The 21,765-nt window shown below is 47.0% G+C and overlaps 1 protein-coding gene across 1 annotated transcript in view; it reads left to right on the top strand.

Annotated features, from left to right (window-relative positions):
- The first annotated feature begins 207 nt into the window (after positions 1 to 207).
- The window catches only part of NT5E (5'-nucleotidase ecto), a 30,371-nt gene continuing 8,813 nt past the window's right edge, over positions 208 to 21,765 (top strand). The window contains 4 exon segments of the mRNA XM_029047250.2: positions 208 to 658; positions 16,647 to 16,808; positions 16,810 to 16,873; positions 18,400 to 18,588. Of these exon segments, the coding sequence (XP_028903083.2) occupies positions 302 to 658; positions 16,647 to 16,808; positions 16,810 to 16,873; positions 18,400 to 18,588 (772 nt within the window). The 5' untranslated portion in view covers positions 208 to 301.

The raw sequence follows: 21,765 nt of genomic DNA on the forward strand, positions 1-21,765 counted from the left end.
GAGCCCCACGTGGGACAACCTGATGACCTGGTATTTTTGCCCCCGCCTCCCACTCCAGCGCTTAGAAGAGCGCTTGGCACATAGGCAGGGGTTAAGAATAGCACCGTTATTGTTAATGAATTATTAATCAGTATTATTCTTCCCGGGATTTCTCCTTGGTCCCGCTGGCCGGCAGGGCCCACCCCGGGGGAGGTGCCAAGGGGGAAGGGGGCGGAGGCCCGAGCTGCCCGGGAGGCGTCGAAGGGCGCCTTCCCCGCCCCCGGGAGTCCGGCTGCGGGTCCGTCCGGTCCTGGTGGCGGGCATGGCCGAGGGCGAGGGGGCACCGGGGCCCCGGCCTCCTTTTCCTCTGCTGCTGCCCGTCCTGCTGCTGTGCCAGGCCGCGGCCGGTGCCAGCTGGGAGCTGACCCTGCTGCACACCAACGACCTGCACAGCCGGCTGGAGCCCACCAGCGTCGAGTCGGGCAAGTGCCAGGGGCCCCCCCGGGCCTGCTTCGGGGGCGTGGCCCGCTTGGCCACCCAGGTGGGCAGACTCCGCCAGGCTCACCCCAACGTGCTGCTGCTGGACGCCGGGGACCAGTACCAGGGCACCATCTGGTTCACCGTCTACAAGGGCGTCGAGGTGGCCCACTTCATGAACGCCCTGCGCTACGATGCCATGGTGAGGGGCTGATTCCAGCCTTCCTCCCTTCCCTCCACCCTATTTAGTGAGCGCTTCCAAGGGGCGGAGCACTGTGCCAAGCGCTGGGGAAAGAGTACAGTTCGGCAACAGGGAGGGACTGTTCTCCCCACCCCGACGACGGGCTCGCGGGCTAAAAGAAATGCGCATTCCAAGCGCTTAGGACAGTGCTCTGCGCGTAGTAAGCGCTCAATAAATACTACTACTAATAATAATAATGTTGGTATTTGTTAAGTGCTTACTATGTGCAGAGCACTGTTCTAAGCACTGGGGTAGACACAGGGGAATCAGGTTGTCCGACGTGGGGCTCACAGTCTTAATCCCCATTTTACAGATGAGGTAACTGAGGCACAGAGAAGTGAAGTGACTTGCCCACAGTCACACAGCTGACAAGTGGCAGAGCTGGGATTCGAACTCATGACCTCTGACTCCAAAGCTCATGCTTTTTCCACTGAGCCACGCTGCTTCTCTAAGCAGTGAATGAATGGATGAATGAAGGAAGAAACTGGGGTATTTGTTAAGCACTTATTGTGGACCCAGCACTGTTCTGAGCGCTGGGGTAGATATAATAATAATAATAATGTATTTGTTAAGCGCTTACTGTGGGCCCAGCACTGTTCTGAGCGCTGGGGTAGATATGATAATAATAATAATAATAATGTATTTGTTAAGCGCTTACTGTGGGCCCAGCACTGTTCTGAGCGCTGGGGTAGATAAGATAATAATAATAATAATGTATTTGTTAAGCGCTTACTGTGGGCCCAGCACTGTTCTGAGCGCTGGGGTAGATATGATAATAATAATAATAATGTATTTGTTAAGCGCTTACTGTGGGCCCAGCACTGTTCTGAGCGCTGGGGTAGATACAATAATAATAATGTTATACACTGCCCCCACCCCCTTCACCAACCAACTTTTCTGCCCTGTGAAGCCTCAGCTGTCTTGGGCGGGGGAGGGGACGGACAGGGGGAGACGCCCCTAGGGCCTGGGGCATCCAGGGCATCACCAGGGGAGCCAGAGCTGAGGGCACTGGGAAAGAGGAATGGGACTCGGACTTTTGGGGGCCACGTCTCCCGGGCATCTGACTTTGACCCTGGACACCAGGGTTGGGATGTCTGACAGTGGAGTAGGAATCACTCAATTCATTGAGCACTCAATGCAACAGAATTGGAGGTTACCATCTGTAGGGGCAGACAGACGTTAAAATAAATCACAGGTGTGTGCATGTCATGTGGGGCTGAGGGTGGGGTGAACAGCAATTCCGTAAAATGTAATAATAATAATGTTGGTATTTGTTAAGCGCTTACTCTATGCAGAGCACTGTTCTAAGCGCTGGGGGAGATACAAGGTCATCAGGTTGTCCCACGTGAGGCTCACAGTTAATCCCCATTTTACAGATGAGGTAACTGAGGCACAGAGAAGTGAAGTACTGATCCAAGTGCCGAGGCTACGCAGAAGGGAGAGGGAGGAACAGTGTGGCATAGTGGATAGAGCAGGGCTTTGGGAGTCAGAAGGATCTGGATTCTAATTCTGGCTCTGCCACTTGTCGGCTGTGTGTCCTTGGGCAAATCACTTAACTTCTCTGGACCTCAGTTACGCCATCTGTAAAATAGGGATTAAGACTGTGAACCCCCAGTGGGACAGGGATTGGGTCCAACCTGATTATCATGTGCCTACCCCAGCGCTTAGTACAGTGTCTGGTACATAATAAGTGCTTAAATAGCATTTTTAAAAAAAAGGGATGGGAGGAATGAGGGCTTAGTCGAGGAAGGATTTTTTTAAGAAGATGAAAGTTTTAATTAGGCTTTGAAGGTGGGGAGAATGGTGATCTGTCATATATTAAAAGGGAGGGAGTTCCAAGTTGGAGGGTGGACTTAGGCAAGGGGTCAACAGAGAGATAGAGATCAAGGTACAGTGAGTAGGTTGGTGTTAGAGAAACAAAGTGTGCAGATTGAATTGTAATAGGAAATCAGGACGATAAGGTAGGAGGGGGGAGCTGAGTGCTTTAAAGCCGATGATAAGGAGTTTCTGTTTGATCCAGAGGCGGGTGTGAGATCGTCGTGGGCAGATTGTCTCTCTTTATTGCTGCATTGTACTTTCCCAAGCACTTAAGTGCTCTGCACACAGTAAGCACTCAATAAATGAATGAACGAATGAATGGGTGGGCAACTGCTGGAGGTTCTTGAGGAGTGGGAAGATGTGGATTAGAAAAAGGATCCAGGCAGCAGAATGAAGAAGTAAGGGCTGAAGTGGGGAGAGACAGGAGGCAGGGAGATCAGAGAGGAGACTGATGCATTCGTCCCTAGGAAAGTCATCTGTCCCAGGACCCATCAGAGTATCACAGTGGGAAGGGTTAAACGAAGGTCCCAGGTTGGGAGAGATGTGGGGTTGGTCATGGTGAGGTTCAAGAAGGAAAGGACGGTACCTGTGTACTGAAAGGAGAATGTTGTGAGCCAAACAGCTCTGAGCTCTCTCTGTCGGATAGGTGTAGTTGTAAATGAAGTTTGCAGTGAAATGGAGTGGGATGGTAGGGAACTGGAGAGTCCCTTGCAATCCCAGGGCTGAATTGAACCCCCAAGGTCTCCAAAAAGGCTTGAACCACTGGGATAGATGGTGAGGGGTAGGAAAGGGGAGGGAGCTAGCCCTCAAATATGGCCCGGCCTCCCCAGGGTCCTTGCTACTGGATGATACCTATCTAGAATCCCCGCTTTCCTTCCCGGAACTGCTAACCCAGAGGAAATCCTTTCCGTGAAATCTCAGCCTGCCCTCTCTCCCCAGGGCATCCCTACTGTTGGGAGATAGAGAATCCTAGAAAGGGGATCAGAAGGGAGAGGACTTACTTTCTTTGGAGGCAGCAGAGAGAGATGGAGTTGCTGCTGATCCTATTGTCCCAGCAGATGTTGAGTCCTGGGCCTGAATAATATAATAATGTAACATTGTGGTATTTGTTAAGCGCTTACTATGTGCCAGGCACTCTACTAAGGGCTGGGATGGATACAAGTAAATCCCCATTTTACAGACCAGGTAACCGAGGCCCAGAAAAGTAAAGCGACTTGCTCAAGGTCACACAACAGACACGCGGCACAGAGGCAGCAGCTTCAGGGAGACTGGACTAGTCACCTCTGGCCTGAGGGTCCTGAGAAACCAGGGCAGTACTTGGCCTCCCTCTTCTGTCTAGGGTCGATGTGACTGGGGTCCAGATCAAATTAAACACCCCTTCACACACACCTGAAGCTCCAGGGGCAGGGGGCAGAACAGACCTGTCTCTTCAGGGTCGCTGAACCTGGGGTCAAGAGGGAGGTGCTGATAGGAATGGCCACAGTCAGTCCTCTCCTTCCATTTCCACCCCCCTCCACTGGGAGGTCAGGCCGGTGCAAAATCAATGGATTTGGGCCAAACTGGGCGTGTCATATCAGTGTCGTGTCAGGACTGCAGGGAGTATGGCAAGTGTCTGCCAGGACTAACAGCTGGCTTCTCCTTTTTTTGGTATGGTATTCTTTAAGGGCTTTCTCTGGCCTGGAATGACCTTCCTTTCCATATCTGACAGACAGTTATTCTCCCCACTTTCAAAGCCTTATTGAAGGCACATCATCTCCAAGAGGCTTTCCCTGATTGAGCCCTCATTTCCTCTTTTCCCATTCCCTTCTGAGTCACCTTGACTTAATCTCTTTGTTTAACACCGCCCCCCAGCTCCACAGAATTTGTGTACATATCCACATTAGCCCCCCAACTCCACAGAACTTGTGTACATATCCACGATTTAATGTCTCCCACTCTAGACCGCAAATTCGTTGTGAGCAGGAAATGTGTTTGTTATATTGTTATGCTTTACTCTCCTGAACGCTTAGTACAATGCCCTTCACACAGTAAGTGCTCAATAAATGATTAATTGATTAATTGACTGATAGTATCAAAGTGCTGACTTCTAGCCTTACTGCTTAGAGGGGGCTTTGGGACCTGTGGAATTCTACTTTGTGATGTTTCCTGTAGAAGCACCCAACCACCTGAGTATCCCCAGCATTGTTCTCATGCCAGGAAATGTAGAATGTGAGCAGTTTCATTTTGTTTATGTTGCATTAACTGAACAAAGATATCTAGATTTACTTAGCATTTTAAGACTAACAGATTTTGCAGGGATGTGAAAGTGCTTCTGACCCTCGTGGCCCCCCCATGCTTTGGGAAATAAAGAAGGTGAACTAGAATGGTTCCTTTTTTGATCTTACATCTCCTTTTCAGGGCAAAATTTGCTTTTTGGGAAATACTGAGAAATTGTTCAGGGTACATTAGCATGGCATTCTCCCAAGCGCTTAATTCATTGCTCTGCATACAGTAAGCGCTCAATAAATACCTTCAATTGATTAGCTAGAATCATGTTTGCAACAGGATTTGTTTATGGATGGCATGTGCTATTGAGTAGTAAGAATAATGTTTGTTTATTTCCATAGTTAGTCAACTTATGTAATTTCCTTGATGTAGTATACTAATTGTGTACCATACAGAATTAAGTCACTGTTAAATTGATCTCATGTTTAAAATGATTTGACAATGTTTATAGTGGGACTTCCAACCTTCGTTTCAGGAAACTGTTCTGTGGTATCAAGGTTTCAGTTGAAGTAGTCCCCTCTGCTTCCCCCCTTGTGTGTGTACACACACCCACCCACACATACATATCCTCTAGTCACCCAGCACCCACCCCTTTCCCTTCTCCCAGAGAAACCCTGAGTGGAGCTGAAGTAGAGGGAGGGAGCTGAAGTAGAGGGAGGGAAGCAACAGGAGTTGGAGCAGGTGAAAAAGGATGCCAGTGGCCACTTCCTCAGGGTTTGAGCTTCCAGGATAGTGAGGTCGCTATTTCATTCTGCTCCCAGCAGAGGCACAAACTCTGGGGAATCCTAGGTAGTGGTGGTAGCAGTTTCTCTTTCCATCTGTTACTCCACTTCTTGCTGAACTTCCCAGAGTTCTTGCTTCATCCAGGATCCCAGCAGGAGGCAGCTCTTAGCTCTACCCACTATTGGACTTCAACATTTCCCCAAGAACACCTAAACATTTGATTGAAGAAATGTTCAATTCTCTGATTTATATGGTCCCCAAATGGCAGGAAGCACCGATGAGATGTTTTATCCTTATTAAATCAGTTTGTAAAAATGTTCCCTATAAGTTTCTAAACAGAACACTACCAAGGGAGTGGCCACAGACACACATAATGATAATAATAATTTTGGTATTTAAGCGCATACTATGTGCAGAGCACTGGTCTAAGCGCTGGGGTAGATACAGGGTAATCAGGTTGTCCCACGTGAGGCTCCCAGTTAATCCCCATTTGACAGATGAGGTAACTGAGGCACAGAGAAGTTAAGTGACTTGCCCACAATCACAGCTGACAAGTGGCAGAGCTGGGATTCGAACTCATAACCTCTGACTCCCAAGCCCATGCTCTTTGCACTAAGGAGGGGTGCTGTTTCAGTCCCCCTAATTACCACTGCCTCTGTCTTTCTATGCCCATTAGCAGCTGAGGTTGCATCCATTGGTGGCCTAGAGAGAAAAGCATGTGTGGGGGGTCTGGAGGGATAGGAGATGCCCCTACTGCCAACATTCATCCCTCGATCCTCTGTGGTGTGCCTGGTGGGTAGAGGTGGAAAGTGTCCTGCAGCTGTACTGGAGAGGGCTTAGGCAGAGGCTTCAGCCATGTGCTCCACAGACACACTTATAAACAAAAATAAATCATAATATAAAGAGCAGAATAAAAGAAAATGCAGCATAAAATGGTGATCTCTTAAGAGAACATCAAACCCCATCTTCTCTGCAGCAGGTCTGGAATCAGGCCCGGCTGAAGCCCCCAAGAGCTGGGAGCTAATTCAAGCCTGGGCATTTTGGCAGCAGAATTTGTTTCATCTGGAAGCAAGGCTACTTCTGTTCCCCAGATGTAGGGGCACCTGAGGACTCCTGGGGCATCACAGGGCCGGACCTCCAGAGCTCTGGATGCTGTTGGTTGGGGGCAGTGGCCAATTGCAAGCTTGATGCCTAGCGCCAGCCAATCTCTTCCATTTCTGGGTCCGTCTCTGGGTCCCTCCCCTCCCCTTCCCTTCTCTTCCCTTCCCAGAAGGGTAGAGCAGTCTAGGACAGGTGTCCTAGAGGATAGAGCGGGGTCCTGAGGATCAGAGGATCTGGGTTCCAGACCCGGCTCCGCCACTTAACACTCAGTGGTATATGACCATAGATATACCTGCTCGTTCTCTCTCTTAGACTGCGAGTCCCACATGGGACAGGAACTGTGTCTGACTTGATTATCTTGTGTCTACCCCAGTGCTTAGCACATAAGTGCTTAACAATACCACAATTTGTTTTTATCTCATTACACTTAAGTTTCCCCCTCCAGCTTCAAGAAGGACAGGATCACAGCAGTTGATGCCCTTTTGGGAATACTGCCCATACAGTAACTACACTTAGGGGAGGGTTAGCCTTTCTTAGTGGCTAGAGTGAGCCAGACTTTGTCAAAAGGGAACACCCAATGGTATTTTTTAATCCTCTCACCGTGTATTTGGGGAAAAAAACTGAGGGTGTATGAATGGATGCACGCATTGTCCTTCACTTCTGGGGTATCCTCACTGTGCTCCAGGCCTAAAGGAGCTGGTCTCTCCTTAATCCCTGCTGAGCCTGCATCTGTGTCCCATCCAGGCTGTGATTCACCAACAGTTACTTCTGCCAGTGGGTGTTTGGAAATGACCTGACCCACCCAATTAGTTCCCAAACATGTTTCTCCTGAATGCGGTTGCTGGCTGCTTTAGCTATCACTCAAGAAACAGCCTCCTGGCCTCTTGACCATCCCACGTTTTTGCAGAATTTTAAACCTCTTCTCTTGACAACTTATGTGCGAAAGTCCTCCGTCCAAACACAAACATCTCTCTATTCCAGTTTTCTCCTAGACTTCATATCCTTCCATTTAGGGTGCCTTGAAGCTCCTATTTCATTCCTTAAGATATCCAAGTAGTTACTTCAAAATCCCCATAGACCAATTGAGATCCAAGGAAACCTCCCTTACCAGCTCTGTCCCATAGCTTTGTGGGGAGGAGCAGTGGGGGGGAGTGGGAGGGGGGTGGCTTGTCAAGTTGGCTTCACTGTAAATGAAGGGGTGGACACAGAAAGCCCTACCTTCTTGGTTCCTATGTCCTTGGCTAGTCTCTTTTTTTCTTTATTTTTCTCTCTCTCTCTCTCTCTCACACACACACACACACACACATATCAACAGATACAGGGCTTTAGCTTTGACCTCAGTTCATGGAGATTTCATATGACATATGTGATGTTAGTAATATTTTGGTAATGTTAAGTCCTATTTATGCAGCAAGCTCTGTACTAAGCATTGGACTGGGTACAAGATAAAGAATCAGGCACAGTCCCTGTCCTACATGGGCTTCACAGTCTAAAATGGGAGGGATTGCAGGTATTGAATCCTCATTTTAACAATGAGGAAACTGAGGCACAGAAAAGTTAAGTGACGTGCCCAAGGTCAAACATCAGCTAAATCAGAGACCAGATTAGAATTCAGATCCTTTAACTCTCAGTCCTGTGCTTTTTTCCAGTAGGCCAAGCTGCTTGCCACAAGGTGGAGAATTTGGAACTGTTCTTCCCCTAAACACAAGTCTGTTCGGTGTAGAACACTATCTCTAAGTTAGCATAAATTGGTTTAGGGTAGGAAGAATTGGTCATTGGCACGCTCATGGCACTGGACAAAGCATGGTACCATAATGCTTCCCAGTTTCTGCCTTGATCTCACTGAACCCAACAGTACAGTGTGATCTTTCGGGGGTTTGCAACTTTCCAGTATGTAATATGGTAAATAGCAATAAGCAGTCATCACTCTGCTAGGGTAGTGGTGGACATAACAATCACATAGGAATTTGTATTAAAAAATTGTCAGTCCATGGTGGTGACTTGGGACCCTTTTACCCCAACCCATTAATTCTCATCGAATCAATGGTACCTACCGCAACGCAATTGAAAAACATGGGATTTTTCAAGTACGCAACTTACATGCTAGAGAGAACAGAACTCTCTGAACTTCCAATCTGAATATTTGGTTTTTCACTGAGAGAAAAAAGAGGAGGGGCTCCATACAACCTTGTGCTGGGAACGACCTTGGTGGGGGTGGGGAGGAGTACAGAGAACAATGGGGAAAGCAGAGAAGAAATCCTTACAGCTCTGTTCTGAAACCCAGCCCCTGCATCCCAGAATGTGTCACTCCCACCCCCCAGTTCTCTTCAAGTAAATAATCATAATAATTATGCTGAGGCAACATAGTAAAACTGGTATCAGCTCCCAGAGAGAGAAATTTCAACTTTGAACCCATCTTGCACAGGATGTTCTTCTGCCCATGGAGATAGTACGTTATGGTTGTTTTGGGTTTTTCGAGAGCAAGTTAATAAATGCCTTATCCTAGAGTTTTATTTAGTCTCTAGAACAGTTGGGTAATTCACAGTGGGGATTGTGTTTAGCTGTGTGGTGTAACCTTCATCACCGAATAACTCTGTGTTTCTTAGAATGTTTTAACCCAAACTTGAAGTCAGTCACTGAAGGGTATTTGAATGCCTACTGTTTGCAGAGGCATGGTACAAAATACTTGGAAGAGAAAGGGGAATTAAGGTACTTGATCCTTCCTCTCAGGGTGTTTCTTCACCTGAACATTTAGCAGTCACATATGTGTAATTCTTTGCATATTACGCTATATAAGAATTCCCCTCCGTCCCAGTTGCATTTATTAGGATCCAATGTCCTCCTTTAACAAAGAAAATTCACCCTTCATAAACTAATTAAACCTATGTTGTTTTTAAAAAGTGAGTAAAATACTTTTCTCTCAGGTCATACATAGATGTGTAGGCATATTGCCCTCGGACATACTGATGGGGAGATTTTATCTGTGTGAATGAAAACGGGTGAAAAGACTTAGAACTGATGATTCATTTCCCCATTTATACAGACCATCCTTTTCTGTGCTGCTGTTGAATTTATTGCCTGCAGCATTTGATGCTGATTTTTAATTTTGTCTCTTGCATCACTTTCTCCCCCAAAGTCTCAGCCCAAGGAGAGTAACCCTTTCCTAACTGGTGCTCTGCAGGCATCTGTCAGCAGCAGCACGAGAACCAGCTTGGCCTAGTGATACAGCACGGGTCTGGGAGTCAGAAAGACTTGGATTCTAATCCTGATGGCTCTGCCAGTTGTCTGCTTTGTGACCTTAAGCAAGTCACTTCACTTCTTCTGGGCCTTGGTTACCTCATCTGTTAAATGGGGATGAAGACTGTGGAGCCCCATACGGGACAGGAACTGTGTATCAACCTGATAACCGTGTAATCTACCCATGTTTAGTACATGCCTGGCATATAGTTTTAAATTAGCTATTAACATATTAACAAATACCATTTTTAAAAAGTAGCTGCCATTATTCAACTGCCCAGAGCTAGGCTACCACTCATGAAATTGTGCTTCATTAGGTTTTAGTTTTCCTTAGCCTGTCCTTGGTTACCACCAGCCGGCATCAGCTCCCTAGTGTCCTGCCTCCTCCCTTATTTCACTCTAGCCCAGCGGGAACTTGATTGGTAAGGACAATTGTGAATGGCACTGGATAAACACTGACACTAGATCAGTCAGTGATATTTATTGAATGTTTACTGTGTGCAGAGTCCTGTACTATGTGCTTGGGAAGGTTACAGTATAATAGAGTTGGTAAAAAGATTCCTGCCCACAGTGAGCTCACAGTCTAGAGGAAGAGACAGACAATAAAATCAATTACATATAGGGGAAATAGTATGGTATCAGGGTATTTACATAAGTGCCATGGAGTTGAGATGAGTATAAAAGTGCTAAAAGAGTACACAGCCACAAGCATAGTCGATGAGGAGAGTGGATGGGGAAATAATAATTATGGTAATTTGTTAAGCTCTTACTATATGCCAGGCACTGTATCTGAGCACTTGGGGTAGATACAAGCAAATAAGGTTGGACACAGTCCTGTCCCAAGTGGGGCTCACAGTCTTAATCCACATTTTACAGATGAGGTAATTGAGGCACAGAGTAAGCCAAGTGACCTTGCCCAAGGCCACACAACAGCAGACAAATGGCAGAGCTGGGATTAGAACCCAGGTCCTTCTGGACTGCTGCTCTCAAAATGAGGGCTGTTAGGGAAGTCCTCTTGGAGATATCAATTCCTTTTCAAGTACTTGGGTCCAAAGTCTCAGAACAAAGGTTCATCATCAGTTTGTTCTCAGTGAGAGACTTGATCAACACCATCATCATCATCACCACCACCACACCACCACCATCATCCATCATCCCATAACCACTGGGTTGCCAAGACTGAAGATCTCACCTCATTAAGGACTTATGCACATTATTGAAAGAAGCTATAGAAGCCCTTATTTTGCTGCCACCAAGTGCTAAAAATACAGACAAGGAGGGAATCCTCCAAAGATGGCAGTAATTCTTCACTTGATCAGCCTTTTGGCAAGCATAGAGAAACCTCTAAAACAGAAACCCTCATCTCACTTGCCCTTCCAAATGGAGAATCTGAACAATTGGGAGTGATTTTTTGGCCACTGTCAGTATCTGTTTTCTGTGAGGTTGGGGGAAGTGGGGCGGGGTTATTTGGTGATTCACCCTCCAATACAGAACCACTCAGTGTGACTTTAATGACCGGAAACACACTGGAGTTTGTGGTGTTGAGTGCAAGTTCAGCATTTTTCACAGAAATGCAATGCTTGCTGTGATTTCTGGAAACAAGACCAAGGGCAGATTGCCTCAGAACTGAGAAAACAAGTGGATAGTCACCCAGCTTGTTGGCTAGAGTCCTCAGATGGTTGTAAAGTTTCTGGCAATGTGAGGAACTTCTTGTTGGATCCCCCCCAAATTGGAATTGCCTGGTACCTTGGAAATATTAAGTCATTTGATCCTTTCCTAAGTAAATGAATAAAACAACATGGGGAGTTGGTAAAGGAAGGCCTTCCCTCCCTCTTCACCTATTTGTGAGGGTTATAACTTTTATTATTATTAATAATAATATTATTTTGTGGTACTTAAGATTTTTACTATGTGCCAGGCACTAAGCACTGGGGTAGATACAAGCAATCAGGGTGGACACAGTCCCTGTCCCACTTAGGGTTTCAGTTCTCAAACCCATTTTACAGATGAGGTACTGAAGCACAGAGAAGTGAAGTGATTTGCCCATCGTCACCCAGCAGACCAAGTGGCAGAGCTGGGATTAGAACCCATGACCTTCTGTCTCCCAGGCCCTTGCTCTATCCATTATGCCATTCTGCTTCTATAACTTGAATGGGACAGAGTGTGTACTCAGAAATAAACAGTTGACTGCAAAGTACTTTTCAGTGATTACAAATTCCCCCTTTAAAAAAATGGTACTTGCTAAGTGCTTACTGTGTGCCAGGCATGGTACTAAGTGCTGGGGTAAAATACTAGATAATCAGGTTGGACACAGTCCCTGTCCCACATGAGGCTCACAGTCTTAATCCCCCTTTTTCAGATGCTGTAACAGAGAAGTTAAGTGACTTGTCCAAGGTCACACAGCAGACAAGTTACAGAGCCAGGATTAAAACCCAGATCATCTGAGTCCCCCATATGTGCTCTTTCCACTAGGCCATGCTGCTTCCCTTCACTTCTGACATACCAGATCGACTTTGGTTTACATTCGCTTGTACTGGGTGCAATAGAGGAGGCTAGTTCAAGAGCATTTTCTCAAATTTCTACAATAATAAAGGACACGGGAGAATTGCTTTGTGAATTTGGCCCTGCCCTTGTTGCAGAAAATGGTATTAACAAGAGCAAATGACTGCATTCAGTGGTCTGACAATGCCAAGCAACTCGTCAAGACCCTACAAAGATCTGCAATCAAAAATTCAGTAGATAAACCTTGCACAGTTCACACTCTCAATTTAGTTGGGATGCTGGCTGCTCAGAGACAGGCTTCTTTTTCAGTGGTTCAGTCACTTTAATTTCTGCTCAAATTGACTCACCCGGTAAATTGTCACTGAGGAAAAAGGCAACAAGCAAATTGAGACGCTGATAGCTTTCAGACACGTTGGCCCATAAGTGCCCCCAGCGTCTTTGTAGCAACCAAAAGACGCTATGATTGAGTTGAGGTAATAATAATAGTAATAATAATTGCAGTATTAAGTGCTTACTACATGCCAAGCAGGGACTAAGTGCTGAGGTAAATCTGAAATAATTAGGTCAGATATTGTCTCTATGCGGTATGGGATGCATAACCAGAATCTCTCAAAAAAGTAGTTTGATGAACCCTAAATGACCCCTCCCAGTTGATTAAAATTAGATTCATAATTGTGAACTATGAATTAACATCCTCAGATTGCAATGTTTGGTACAGCATATTGCAAACCCCTTCTCTTTCCATATCTATATTGGTATGATTAAGGGATTGATCTTTGAAGAATTCAGCAATTTTTTTGTGTATTAATGACTGAAGAGGGTGGAGTGTAGGTGGGGCAGCAGGGCCTGGGGATGTAGGGGCAGACACAGACAGGGAGAGGCTGTTAGATATTCCGATTCCTGTTGCTCTATTGCGCACAAAACGCACGTGCTCACTTGCTCTCACGCTTTTTCTTTCTCTTATACTCTTGCTCTTCCTCTTTCTCTAGTATGCTTGCTTTCTCTTTCTGGAATCACTGCAATAAACCTCCAAGAACATAATGGTACAATAAATGCAGGAGTTAAAATAATATTGATGATGATGAAGATGGAGTCTCCTGTCAGTAATGATGAAGGACACTTGATCCTGAGGCTTGGGGACTAAGAAGCTGCCCAGAGGAATTGATGATGATGATATTTATAAGCGCTTCCTATGTGCCAAGCACTGTTCTAAGCACTGGGGGGAAATCCAATGTAATCAGGTTGTCCCAGGTGGGGCTCACAATCTTAATCCCATTTTACTCATGAGGTAACTGAGGCACAGAGAAGTGAGTGTCTTGCCTTGATGATAGGGTTGGTAACATTTCAGCAGCCCTCCAGTGACTGCCACATAGGCCCAAGCAGGAATTTGCAGGGAATGTGGGGTGGCTAGTGCCCCCCAACCCACACTTCTTTTCCACTTCTCTCCAACATCCTCTGCTTTGCTGGGAGCAAGCCACAGGGCCACAGCAAGGACAAGGGCTGCGCCCAAGCCTTTCCCTTTCTCACTCAAAAGCTGGAGTCTTCTCAGTTCCTCTCCCCCTCCAGGCCCCCCAGACAAGAGGATTCCAGATCCCACGGACCACCCGCCAGGTCACAACAGAAATCTGGGGCTATCCACAACTCCCTTCTGCTGCCGCTGGTTCATTATGTCATATGTGTATGACATTTCTCTGCATCATATTAAGGGACCTCACAAAAAGTGCTGACCCTGGGTCCTTGGGGTTATTGACCGGGCCCTGGCTTGAGGAGCCAATGAAAGTACTTCCTGGGGTGATGGCTGCCAGTTAAAATCATTTAAAGCAAAAGGGATTCAACGGTATTTATTGAGGCACTTCCTATGTTTGGAACACTGTACTTAACGCTGAGAGAATACAATTTAGCGGTATCATTTTCTAGGCTTGGAAACAGTTTCTTATACAAGGAAGAAAAAATTCAGTTTCCCCTAAAAGAATGTTACAATTTTCTGCCAAGAAATTTCTTATTCATGACAGCTCATGTGCCTTTTCCCCCTCATTCCTGGCTCCAGAAAGGGCACTCAAGCTTTTAAGAGTGAGACCAACTCATTGTATTGTACTTTCCCCCAACTCTGTTGTCTTGTACTTTCCCAGGTGCTTAGTACAGTGGTCTATACACAGCAAATGCTCAATAAATACCACTGATGAATTGATTGAGAAAGACAAATGAGGAATCAGGATCTTGAGCCCGATTTCCGATTCCACAGAGCACACCAGCCTGCCTCTGAAAGAAATCTGCAGAGAGCAGCTCTTTAATGACCCATCTCTCAGCATGACTGGTTACATGTGTTTACAAAATGACTTGGAAGACACTAAGAACCAATTCTAGGTCCTGAGTTAAGCTGCTATACTAAACATTGGAAACTTGGAGAGTAAACATGTTTACCAAACTACCTTAGAAGTAATCTTTTCTTTCGGTGTGTGTGTGTGTGTGTGTGTGTTTTCCACATGCACACATGTGGGAAAACTCGTGCTTGCAACAGCATGATGCTTTGAGGGTTAATAGAATTACTGGCACATGACGTGATGCCCTGGCAGTGGAGGTAATCTTGATGAGTTATGGAAAGTTTGTTTTGTCTTCAAAGCTGACTTTGAGCCAAAAAGTTTCATATGGAGACCAGAACCTTTGCTTGGCTAAGCCACAGAAAGGGAGAAGGACCCACCAGGCCAGGCTTGCACAGCTGTCATGGCTGAGAAGCTGGGAGAGAAGAGAGGAAAGAAGAGAGAGAGAGAAGAGGAGCAGAAGAGCAGACTGGTTGGCTGGTATAATTCTAAGACATGGAGACCCTGAGCGCAGAACTGGGGAGGAAGGAGCAAAAGGGAATAAGATAGAAATTCAAAGAAGAACATCAAACAAGGAAAAGTATTAAGCATCTCCTAGGTGCAGAGCTCCCCTCTCAGAGTTTCCAGTACTCTACCAGTCTTGGCTGTGGGAGGGAGAGTCAAGCAAGAGGCCTACCCATTCCATTCCTAGCTTGGGCAGTGGCTAACGAGTGGACGGCATCTGCTACAAGTCAAAACTCACCCATACTGGGCAGCAGCGGCATGGGGGAGAGTAGAGGGCAGAGACTCAAGTTTACGTGCAGAAGGCGGCAATGGTAACCACTTCTGGATATTTTCCAAGAAAAACTTTATGGATACACTACCAGAATGATTGCAGATGGAGAAGCGGGGCTTTCTGGGGAGAGATGTGTCTGTGGTGTCGCTATGTCGGAACAACTCACAGCATAAGACAAGACAAGAAGGTGCAGAGCACTTTATTAAGCACTTGGGAGAGTACAATTAGTTGACAAGATCCATATCATCAAAGGAGCTTACAATCTAGCAGGGTTGGTGCCGATGCTCAAGTAAATCTCATATAGAGGAAGTAAGAAAGTGTGTAAAATATTTAGGTAAATGCTACAAGGGGGTTGTGAAGTATTTAAGTGCTTAGGTGGTATGAAAAATGCTGATGTGGGGATTTAAACAAGGAGCGCAGAGATTAGGAAGGCCACCTGGAAATATGATGTCACAAGGGCTTTTGGAAGAGAGAGCACTGTGGTTTGCTGGATATGAAGGAGCAGGGAATTTCAAGTAGGTGGGGGGGTGGGACAGTTGAGAAGCGCCACAGGTGACTAGGTTAACTTGAGTAGGTGAGGATCTCAAGCCTGAAGATGAAAAGAGGGAAGTTTTATTGCAGCGGGGATTGGGGGTGGTGTAGAGCTGGGCTGGTCCCCGGGGGTCTTCCAGGTGGTCCTCTGGGGATGGGTGATTTGCCAAAGGTGGATAGGAGCTGTGGTGGCTGTCCCCAAATAGCCAGCATTTTTCTCCCGTCCCCATGGAGACGAGGGGGCCAGGTTACACTGGGAAGACTCCCAGCTTCTCCCCTGCGTTTCCCGACTGTGCTCATGGAGCAGCAGGCGCTCTCCTACCGCCACCAGCTCAGCTGCTGCTGAGCTTTATTTCCAGGCTCCCCCATCAGCCAGATGGCCAGCAAGCAGGAAAACATTCATACAGTTGGGGAAAGCAGAGAGGCTGAGGGGAAAGTCACCAGGAAAGCTGGAGGGCTAGGTTTTCTGACTTGTGACTTCACCCTCTTCCGGGTTTCAGCAGAGCCCCACCTGGACAAAATCCAGCACTTTCAACAGGAAAATGTCACGAGAAATATGTGTGTCCTAGGGCACAAATAGTCCAGGTATCCTGCATTCCCTCTGCACTTCCTGCCACCCTAGGCCATTTCAGACAGCCCAGACCTCTCTGATGGCTTTTATCTTTTCATTTTCCACTAGGCCTTAGGAAACCCACGAATTTGACAACGGTGGTGGACGGTCTTGTTGGAACCACTGCTCAAGAAGGCGAACTTTTCCATTCTGAGTGCCAACATCAAAGCCAGGGGTACACTGGCCCCTCGCATCACCGGATTCTACCATCCGTACAAGATCCTCAATGTGGGGATCAGAGAAGGTGGGCGTGGTGGGCTACACCTCCAGGGAGACCCCCGTACTTTCAAACCCAGGTAGGGCTTCCTCTCATCGTGTAGCGGCTGGGACCTTCGGGTGGCTCTCTGTTGGTTGACCTCGTTTCAGCGTCTTCTTTTTATCCTCTGTATCCATGTTGGCTTAGCTATATGCGTTTGGAAATATATGTCCGCTTACGTGCTGTACTTGCTGAATTCACCCGGAGGGCAGGGACTGTGTCTTTCCCTTCTATTGTAGGTGCCCTAGTGCCTAGTCTTGAGGCCCTGCACTCCTGAGAGACCCAGCACAGCACTCTGCTTGCTGCTGCTAAAGTGGTCTTAGTAAAATCTGATTTGGCCTGTTCTTCCCCAAACTATGCCAAACCAAGGAAGCAAGTAAGCTTGGGAGGGCTGAGAGAGTAGCATTGGCCTATTCATTCAATCATTTAACAGAATTCAGTGAATGCTTTCTGTGTACAGAGGACTGGGGAAAGTAGTCATCCTCTTGGGGAAGGACAATAGCAAAATAATAATCATCATTATTATTACTATTATGTTTGTATTTAACTGCTTATTATATGTCAAACACTGTTTCTGACTTCTGAGGTAGGTACAAGTTAATTAGGTCGGACACAATCCCTGTCCAACATGGAGCTCACTGTATAATAATAGTAATAATAATTATGGTATTGTTAAGTGCTTATTATGTGCCAGGCACTGTACTAAGCATTGGGGTGGATACAAGCAAATTAGGTAGGACACAGTCCTTGTCTCACACGGAGCTCACACGCTCATCCCCATTTTACAGATGAGGTAACAGGCACAGAGAAGTTAAGTGACTTACCCAAGGTCACACAGCAGACAAATGGTGGAGTCAGGATTATAATTCCTGAACTTCTGACTCCCAAGCCTATACTTTATCCACTATGCCATGCTGCTTCTTTAACTCTAAGTAAGGGGGGGGAACAGACATTGAATCCCATTTTACAGTTGAGGAAACTGAGGCATAGAGCAGTGAAGTGACTTGGCCAAGGTCACGTAGCAGCAAGTAGTTGAGCTGGGATTAGAACCCAGGGCCTCTGAGTCCCAGCCCTGTGCTCTTTCCACTAGGCCATGCTGAATAGGTAGACATGCCCTCAAGGAGCATACAATCTAATGAGAGAGGTAGACAATAAAATAATTTACAGATAGGAGGAAGAAATGAAAGGGGATATGCCAATGAATTAAGTGCTTAGGTAATAGCATGTGTAAAATCTAAGGTGTGTGAGGGAATGTACATAAATGTTTGGGGAGGCTGTCAAGCTGGGAAATGGCAAGGGTTTGGACAAACATGGAGGCCTTTTGGATGGAGAAGAAGGGGCGGATCTTGGAAATGCTGTAGTCTCGTTTCTTCCTTTCAGTTTTCCCGTGCTGGACCTCTAGACCTCCCCCTTAGGAGGTTCTTCCCTGTTCTACTGACTGAATGTCATTGGTCAGATTTTTTAAGTCTACGGGGGCCATCCGAATCTGGTTCCCTAGGCCCAGGGCCAAGACCGTTTCCCCAATACTATTGCCCTGACAAGCTTCTCCTCTGTTCTATTACATAGGAAGGGATTTGGAGTTTGAGGATGAAATCACAGCACTGCAGCCCCAAGTGGATAAGCTCAAGACCCTCGGGGTGAACAAAATCATCGCCCTGGGCCACTCAGGCTTCGAAATGGACAAGCTGATCGCCCAGAAAGTGAGAGGAGTCGACGTGGTCATCGGGGGACACACAAACACGTTTCTATATACCGGTACTTGTGCTAGGGAGCTAGTGTGGCTTCAGTTGAATAGAAACTTACTTTCTTGCAGTCTCATTGTTGCTGGGGTATGCAAGACCAGGGGAGGCTGTCAGAAGGGATGCACCTACCCCAGCCTGCAAGCCCCTGGAAGAGGGGAAGGGAGAGGAGAGAGAGAAAGTAGATGTTGGAGCCTGGAAAGTCCTCAACCAGATTTCACCCGGCATCTGAGTCTGAGGTTTGGGCACGGGTGGGAGAGGGTTGGACCGAAAGCAGATCCGGCCGTCCCTTCAGGGGACGATTATTTCACTTGTTGCTCCTAGAAGTATCTGGGAGGCAGAGTCCCGGAAATCTGGAGCTCAAAGGGCAGACCAACTTCCTTTGCTCCATCAGTGGGTCACAGGTCCCCCCAGAAGCCCTAAGGTCATTGGAGATGAAGGGAGAGCTTTAAACCCCACTTGGTTTAGGTTTGGCTTTGTCTGACTTGGCTCCAGTCTTTCAGAGCTAGCACCAAAGGGTTTTAAAGCAGACTATTTCTATGACCAAGAAGGTGACTGACACAAGTGAATGTGTTTTTCCTAGCATATCTCCCCTCCAGAAGCCCTGGCTGCGATTCCATTGGATAGGAAGTGCAGGAAGCAGAGGTTGGGCAGTGAAAACTCATTCAGTTTTCACCAACTAGCTTTGCAGGTCTTCCTCTTAAAACAGTGGCTCCCAAACCTTTCCAGCTGGTGGGAGCTGGGCAAATCTGCTTCTATTCTTTATTCCCCAACATCTCCAATCCACTGGGCATACCTAAGCCAAAGTCTTCCTGTACTTCTCTCAGTGGGGACACATTAGCAAAAGGCCCAGGTGGGGAAATATGCTTGGATTTCAGGAAGCCACAGAGATGCCCCACTGTTAGCTCTGCTCCACTCCCTGTTGCCTCCAGCATGGCAAGCATGGTCGAAAATGGAATGAACCTCTGAGGCTCCTGACCCCTCTTACCTCCTGCCCCAGGTCTGCTCCTATGGGAGCAGTGCTGGGGCTGGTGAATGACAGCCTGGTAGTTCTCCTTCCTTTCGCTTCTTCTCCATCCAAGGTCCCTGCTCCTCAGCGACGTGCTGCTTTTCTCTTGTCCCCTCCTTACTGACTTCCACTTGCCAGCCAGCCACCCCCTGGGAACCACCTCTAAGCCAATCAGAGCGATCCTGGGGAGCTTGTGTGCTGGGTATAGGCCCTGAGATTACCCCCTAAAACCTGAAACCTCCCACATTCACTCATCTGTCCTTTCTTGTGGGAGAACAAATTCAGCAATCACCAATAGTTTAGAAAAGGAAATTGGTCAGTGCTGAATTTTTGCCTAGTACCTACAAGACCAATCAAGAATGGTTCTGTAATCTTTCATTAAAATATTTTTCTTTAACCGCATGGCCTCTCGCCACTCTTGGCATCCATATCTCCCCCAGCACAAGTGTGGGAATCCTGGAATCATTGAGCTTCAGATATCCCAGGAATGCATCTCATCCAGAGTGGGGGGGACCTCATTTTCCCTTCTGTCTTTGCACCTGGTGTCCAAAGCTGTGTGGCTGAAAAATGGAACTTAATATTCCTGGGAGGAGATGCCTTTGTGTGAACAACAGTGAGTGAAAACAAGTTCCAATCTGTCGCTGACTCACAAGAATTCCATTTTATGTCAATCTTATTGGGCAGACTGATCTTTCTGCATTTCCCCGCAAACTTTCATTGTTTGCTCATTGAAGTCTTCCACTCTGTACTCCCACTGGTAGCTTTGGTGGAGCCATACTGGGGTCCCTTGGGATGCAGTGGCTTCTGGTGATCTTCAGGTGGATGCAGATCGAGATCCACGCAGGCATTTGGCCAGCTCCTTTCCTGGCTCCTTTCCTGGCCTCATTAGAAAGAGGAATTCCCAAACCCTCCAATGGAGTGCTCCTAAGCAGCTTGTGTGCTGGGTATAGGCCCTGGGATTTCCCCCTAAAACCTGAAAGCTCCCACATTCATTCATCTGTCCTTTCTTGGGAGGTAACAAATTCAACCACTTGTAGTTCAGAAAACCAGAATGGAGTCTTCCTCTGTCAGTCAATCAATCAATCAGTCAATCAATATATGGTATTTATTGAGCGCTTACTGTATGCAGAGTCCTGGACTAAGCGCTCGGGAGAGCCCAATACAACAGAATTGGTAAGCATGATCCCTATCCTTCAAGGAACTTACAGACTAGAAGGAGAGACAGAAATTAAAGAGGGGGCATCTAAGCCCCAGGGTACCTATTCCCCTCTTCCAGTTAGGGGAAATGGGAGAGTATAAAAGATATTGTGTACATAAATGCTGTGGGGGTGGGGTGAATATCATGTACTGAGGTTTAATTCTGGGTTTTAATTGCTTGCTCTTATGGTTTATCAACTCTACCTTCACTTGTACTCCTTTTTTCCTAAACACATAGTGCAGCGCTCTTGAGTCAGTAGCACCAAACAGTGTTCTGCAGAGAGTCGATTCTCGGCAGCCATCGAGAATGAGGTCCCTGAGCCGCAGCCCCCGTGGTGTGGTAGTTCTTGCTATGGACTAATCGCTTAACTACCTTACCCGTCCCGCCTATCTCTGCCTCGAGGAAAGAACCCCAAAACCCACCGTGCTGGCAGCGAGCCGGATTAATAAAAACGTCTCCAAAAGTGTCTGCAGCTGCCTTGCAGAGGGGTGCTAGGTTCAAGCCATTTATGGTTATGAAAGTCAAGTTTTCTTTTATCAGCTATCCCCTGCTCCCTTTGACAGGGGCAGGCTTGGAATCCTCCACCTCCTCTGACCGGGGACGGGCTTGGAATCCAGCTTGGCTTTTCAGCGAGTCCTGCCCCAGCCCCCGGAATTACCCACAGCTAGGACCCATTCAAATGGGGCACGTTACCTGCAAACCCTCCAGAGGAGAGAGCAGCCTGGTTTCAATCTGTCAGTCCATCACTGGTGTATGTGGAATGTCTACCAAGTACTGGGCTCTGTCCTATGTGCTTGGGAGAACACAGTAGATGCAAGACACATGTTCCCTGCCCTCAAGGAGCTTTCAGTCTAGAGATTTACAGGTAGGGAGCGCAGGAGGAAGAACCAGGCTGCAGGTGAAAGTCGTACAGATATAAAAGGAGTACACGTATAGTGCTTGGGCAAAAAGAAGTGCGAGGCGGTTATTGTGAAATGGAGTTCTAA

The sequence above is a fragment of the Ornithorhynchus anatinus genome, chromosome 19 (genome assembly GCF_004115215.2).
Source record: "Ornithorhynchus anatinus isolate Pmale09 chromosome 19, mOrnAna1.pri.v4, whole genome shotgun sequence".
Taxonomy (NCBI): Eukaryota; Metazoa; Chordata; class Mammalia; order Monotremata; family Ornithorhynchidae; genus Ornithorhynchus; species Ornithorhynchus anatinus.